Below are 6,423 nucleotides of genomic sequence, written 5' to 3'. Positions count from 1 at the left end.
CTGACCAGCCATGTTATTTGAAAACAGTCCATTGTGGAAGTATCGCTACCTCTAAGGCAGAAATCTACGAAAAGTCGGGAACTGTAGCACCCAGCAGATTTGTCATGATAAACGAAGCAATTAATTACTCATTTTTCGAATACAAGTAGCTCGTTCACTGGTTAATTCTGGCCATTAGGTGACGGAGCAAGGTGAAGCAGCTCTTCGCTGTGGAGAGATGTGTGTTCGTGTGATGCAAGGCGCTGGTCGCTTGCCAACGTTGGGCCCATCGCTGCCACGGCGCTAGCAGCTCCTTATAAAAGCTGGCCGCTTCAGCCACTGAGCACTGTCTTGTCCACTCAGACGTCGCCAACATGTTCAAGGTACGTCTAGCGCTGCTCGGCGCTTAGTAAGCTACAAGAGCTGTGTTCTGTAGCTGCACACTTAGTCAGCTATTACACCACTGCTTTTCTTAAAAGCCATGGTAAATTTATAAGGAAACTTATTGCAGGTGTTTTAATTGTTGATTATTGCGACTACGTGTCGCTCAGTATTACGGTGGTACAGATTCCATGATATACACTACTTGCTTTCCCATCAAATCGTAAACAGGAGAATCCATTATAAATCTGCTCTCTTCTCTCTACAGTTAATGATGGAATATTATCGGGCCATGAGTTGAAGGGAAGGGAGAATCCTCTATTGTATCGTTGCGTAATGTCCTATGTGTCGAGTAGAGAAGTCGTGCTAAGAAATGATACGTATAAGGAATACGTGAAGGATTACTTTTCACTGTAGTGGAAAATGATCAAAATATATGTTAGGATACTCACATGGTCATACTCCCTACCGACAAGTATCTTTGGACAATAGTTTCAGAATCTTACTAGTATTGTGCACATATAATTCATCATGCGTAAATGAATCATTGTGATTCAGACGTCGCCTTGGAAGAAAACACCCCATTCTCACTGCTGGTCCACGAATTTGGTCAGTATGCAAGAAAGGTCGTAAATACTGCCCCACCGAGCTATTATTTTCCTCGAAGGCTCAATGGAGGAAACAGTCGGTGGTAGCTACAACCTAAGATGTTAGATATCTTCCAGATCAATTCAAGTAATTAGGAAACTGTCTGCGCGAATATTGTCCAGCTACAAAAGCAGTTCCTCCGCAAAAGAGTACGCTGCATCTTTCATTGATGTATTCTTCTTAAGCGAATGCCTTAAGTGGGGAAATGGCTTGAGAGGTTACCGTTTGGAGTTAACCAACGATAAGCCGTAGACACTAGTCGAAGGTTATGTTCTGTGGCAACAAGGCTGGCTGCATCTGCTAAAGGAACAATATTATCACACGGAGTTTCAAAACTGCTGAAAGTAATGAAGTACTGTGCGGAAGCTGATACCTTGAACGATACGGGGCAGTCTGTGTTCACTTCTACCTCTCTGTGTGATAGTTACGAGTGTTCATACCCATAGTGACAACTGTTCGTGTATTGCTTAAGAGATTGTTCAGAAATGAGTGTTTAATTAACAGAAACGACGTAAACCACAACGACATTTTACCTTCAAACAAACCTGTGGGCGAGTCCTAATTATCATGTAGATCCAATAACGACAGGAATTGATGCAATATGTTACTGAATGACGCATTTTGGCAGTCTGCTTCATAATGGTGCAAGCCGCATACATGAATGATTATCACTTAACATCAGTGTAGCTTCAGCACGCATGGCTACAGACGACATTGTGCCATACATAAATCGACCCTGTATTTCACTGCTCTGTCAGAGGTATGTGACAGCAACCAGTTTCCTAGCTCATACACTTTCTGGTAAGAAACTTTTGCTAATGGTTCTGATTGACATATTCTGCTGTGTTCTTGAGAGGAGCAACACTGTCTACACATAACCATTACAGTACCATACACTTACACAGTGAGGTACATCAGATGTCTCACAAGTGACGGAAATTTTTTTGGTGCAGCGATCTCTTCTACTACGTAATCTTTCAAACTGTGAAACGCTGTTTGCTGAAAATAGTTCTAAATTGGATAGAAGGTTTTCATAAAGAGCGTTCCGACATGTCCAAATTATTTACAAATCCTGTATGACCCTCGTATCGAAATATTACTGTGTAGTAAATCAAATACGATTACACATATTAAGGCCACATATGTCGTACAACTCTTCAGTGACCTCAGTTAAAGTTTAATGAGCAACTGAACTTTAATGAAAAATTTATACTTTTTTTCCATTTTCTGCTAGTCTAATAACATCACAATGGAAATATTAGTGGTTAAAACATGTAATAGGAATCGTCTTTAAGGGTTGTAAAGTAATAGGAGATTTAAACTCCTCAATTGGCAAATTAGATTTATCAAGGTATGTGGTTCACGATCTCATAGGAACCATCACCAAGTAATGTGACATTTTCTGGAAGACTGAAACAGTATGCCGGAACCAGAGTCCAACTCGGGACCTTTGCCTTTCGTGGGCAAGTGATCTACTAGCTGAGTTGCCCAATTACGACTCACGACCCGCCCCACAGCTTCAGTTCCACCAGTACCTCGTCTCTTACCTTCCAAACTTCGCAGAAGCTCTCCTCATAAATCGTGCTAGGGTAACTCAGTTGGTAGAGAACTTGCTCCACAGAGGCATAGGTCTGGCACACAGTTTTAATTTGCCAGGAAGTTTCATATCCGTGTACACTCCGCTGTAGAAAAAATTTCATTCTGGAAACATCCCCCAGGCTGTGGCAAAGCCATGTCTCCGCAATATCCTTTCTTCCAGGGATGCTAGTTATGCAAGTTTCGCGGGGGAGCTTCTGTGTAGTTTGGAAGGTAGCAGACGAGGAACGGGCGGAAGTAAATCTGTCAGGACAGGTTGTGAGTCGTGCTTGGGTAGCTCAGTTGCTAGAGCACTTGTCCGCGAAAGGCAATGGCCCCTAGTTCAAGTCTCGGTCCGGCACACAATTCTAATATGCCAGGAAGTTCCATATTAGCGAACACTCCACTGCAGAGTGTAAAATCTCATTCGTCAAGTGACGTATGTAAAATTTCTGAATGTAAACATCTTACCTCACGAATTTTGCATATGATAGGACTTGGCTATTAATGTTATGAGTGAAAATTGCTACGGTACCCTGTATCTGTTCATGATCTTCATTATGATGCAGCTCCTATAAGACAATATCTTTTTTGTGTTTTCATTCTGAATACTCGGAACAGTGTTAAAGCAGTAGTTCAGCAGTAGAGTGATTCGTGCTTTCTCGGACTGCGATCACTTTCTGTATCTTTCCATTTACATCTGCTACAGCTTGTGCTGATCGTCGTTGTGGCCGCCTGCTGCGTGAGCGCCGCCCCCAAGGCCGGCCTCGCCCCCCTGGCCTACTCCGCGCCCCTGGTGGCCGCCGCCCCCGTGGCCTACGCCGCCCCCGCTCCTGCCGTCGTGACGGCGCACAGCTCGCAGTACATCGCGCAGAACTTCAACGGACTCGCCGTGGCCCCCGCCGCCCCCGTCGTCGCCGCTGCCCCTGCAGTCGCTGCCGCGTACCACGCAGCTCCCGCCTTTTATTACAAATAAATAGCCACTGATTGACACACCTATATTTAACAAAAAAATAAAATCATCTTATTATCAATAACGACTGATTTATTGTCTTCCATCTGAAACAAAACCAGAACAAACATGATATTCCCTGCATATCCATTCACTCTTTATTGCAATAAAATCACACTTAATAATAATAATAATAATAAGACTGACATATCATACCAAGAACACGGAAAGCTTCTCATTTTGATCCACAGATGTCTTTGGGTTTTAGATGCAGTATATAATAATAATAATTTTCCTGATCTGGGAATAAAAATCATGTCAGGAAGTCAATGATTTGTTAAGATTAAGTAAAAACAATTTGTCACAGGTGGCAGTAAAATATCAAATAAGTATGGGAGAAAGCACGTGTCAATGTAAGTGTTATTGCACTGAATTTGGCGGAACTTCCAACAGTAAATCAAGCAAAAGTATTTTTAGAAAGTCAGTTACAATGTGTTTCTTGTATATCAACTAATACACGAGCATTCACAAGAGACTGCAACTGGTAGCTTGGCAGTCGAAGTGGCTTACTGGACATTATAGGCTTCTCCCTCATACATAACAGCATACAGTCTGTAGATAACTTCGATAGTTCCACACAAGAAACAATATGATGTTTGGTAACTACTATGCTATGCACCAGCGACACCTTACTGAAATGAGATATTTTTTTACTACAGTATTGACATTTGGGAGATCACAGTGTAAAATTTGGTACTGATTTCTGTAAGTATCCATCTTCTCCTTCTTCTGCTGCCTAGGTTTGCCCCTGTTTGTATGCCTCATTCCGTAAATGTACTGCATTAGCTGCTGTTTCATCACTTAAGACACATCGACAGTCATTTCCCTCGTGGTTATCGATGTTTTGCAAATTTTAGCTAGTCTTTTGGCAGTCCATATATTTATTTCCATTTTTTCCACGTTGTTTCCTTATCGGCATATTTGCGCTTTTGCCCCACACAGTTACTATTTACATCTGTCTACCTACATTTCCACTGTCGTTAACTTTAGCTTCAGCTTTTTCGTTTCTGCTCAAGTTCCTGCTGCATATCTCACAACAGGAGCTGCAGTTGTATCTTTTTTGTTCTCCTTTGTTGTCATATATTTATTTCTCCATAGGATATTTTGCAGACGTCTGGCTACCCTTACTTCATTTGTCACTTGATTTTTCACCTCCATGATTGTCTTCACAGATGATGAAAATAGTCCGTAGACAATTAAAGCTCATTACTTGTTCAATTCAGACACCGTCATCACTGATGCGAATAGGGTATGCTGCACTGCCAGAAAATGTGACATCTTACATTCGACTGCAAGAAAGACTTTTTAATAGTGCAAGTTGTCCATTATGCAGTGAAGAGCGAAAGAAAGTGGTGCAGCTGCCTAATGTCGTGCAGGGCCCCAGTGAGTACGCAGAAGTGTCACAACATGATGTGGCATGGACTTGACTAATGTCTGAAGTAGTGCTGGAGGGAACTGACGCCATGACTCTTGCAGGGCCGTCGATAAATGTGTAAGAATACCAGGAGATGGAGATCTTCTGTGCAGCACGTTGCAAGGCATCCCAGATATCCTCAATAATATTCATGTCTCGTGAGTCTAGTGGCCAGTAGAAGTATTAAACTCATAACAGTATTCCTGGAGCAACTCTGTAGCAATCCGGGACATGTAGGGTGTGGCATTGTCGTGCTGGAATTGCCCAAGTCTGTCGGAATGTACGATGGACATGAGTGGATGCAGGCGATCAGACAGGACGCTTACGCACTTGTCACCTGTCAGAATCGTACCTAGACATATCAGGGGTCACACGTAACTCCATCAGCACGATTACAAAACCTCACCAGCCTCACCAGCTGACAAGCAGGGCCCATGGGTTCATGAGGTTGTATCCATACCTGTACACGTCCATCAGCTCGATACAATTTGAAACAAGACTCGTCCGAACGGGGAACGTGTTTCCAGTCATCAACAGTAAAATGTCGGTGTTGAAGGGCCCAAGAGAGGTGTACAGCTATGTGTCGTGTAGTCAACAAGGCTATACGAGTCGACCTTTGGCTCAGAAAGCCCATATCGATGATGTTTCGCTGAATGGTTCGCACGCCGACATTTGCTGTTGGTCCAGCATTGAAATCTGCAATAACATACAGAAGGGTTGCACTCCTGTCACGTTAAACGATTTTCTTCAGTCGTCGTTGGTCCAGTTCTCGGAGGATATTTTTCCGGCGGCAGCGATGTTTGAGATTTGCAGTTTTACCGTATTCCTGATATTCACGGAACACTCGTAAAATGGTCGTTCGGGAAAATCCCTATTTCATCACTACCTCGGAGACGCTGTATCCTATTGTTCGTCGCCAAATATATCACGACGTTCAAACTCACTTAAATCTTGATATTCTGCCATTGTAGCAGCAGTACCATATGGAGGTGGCGTTGCTGTGGAACTCATCCAGGAACTAGTCTTGACTAAGCCTGAGAAACCACAGGAAGCTATGCCAAATCGACAACTCTGATATTTAATGCCATTATCTTCCAGTGATAATTTGTGTATTACCACAGCAACACCTAATAACTGTTAGACATCGTCATATTACACATTTTCTTCATTAAAAGAAATATAAGAAATTGAAAGACGAGTTGTTGTTAAAAGAATATTTCGTTTTTCATAGATGTTAATAAAGATGAGGTACAATGCTGTAAGAAAAGCCCAGTTTTGAACTGGCCGAGTCAGTCCGAAAAACAACCAGCGCTTTAATTCATCTCCAAGAGGTCATCCTTCCGGGCGGCATAGTAATCAGCGTACGGCACCCGCATTTAGACGTAGTGAGGTTCAAAACACTCAAATACAAGTT

General features: G+C 42.7%; 1 protein-coding gene across 2 annotated transcripts in view; it reads left to right on the top strand.

Moving 5' to 3' along the window:
- The first annotated feature begins 330 nt into the window (after positions 1–330).
- The window catches only part of LOC126355155 (cuticle protein 16.5-like), a 78,332-nt gene continuing 72,239 nt past the window's right edge, over positions 331–6,423 (top strand). The window contains exons 1-2 of one of the 2 annotated variants that reach the window (XM_050005359.1): positions 331–362; positions 3,293–3,620. In XM_050005359.1, the coding sequence (XP_049861316.1) occupies positions 354–362; positions 3,293–3,559 (276 nt within the window). In that variant the 5' untranslated portion in view covers positions 331–353 and the 3' untranslated portion in view covers positions 3,560–3,620. Of the gene's footprint in view, positions 363–3,292; positions 3,621–6,423 lie in introns of those variants that run through there. The other variant, XM_050005362.1, reaches the window with a different exon arrangement.

Source organism: Schistocerca gregaria, chromosome 3 (genome assembly GCF_023897955.1).
Source record: "Schistocerca gregaria isolate iqSchGreg1 chromosome 3, iqSchGreg1.2, whole genome shotgun sequence".
Classification (NCBI taxonomy): domain Eukaryota; kingdom Metazoa; phylum Arthropoda; class Insecta; order Orthoptera; family Acrididae; genus Schistocerca; species Schistocerca gregaria.
Note: the sequence above shows the minus strand (reverse complement) of the source record. Positions and strands in the feature narration are given on the sequence as shown.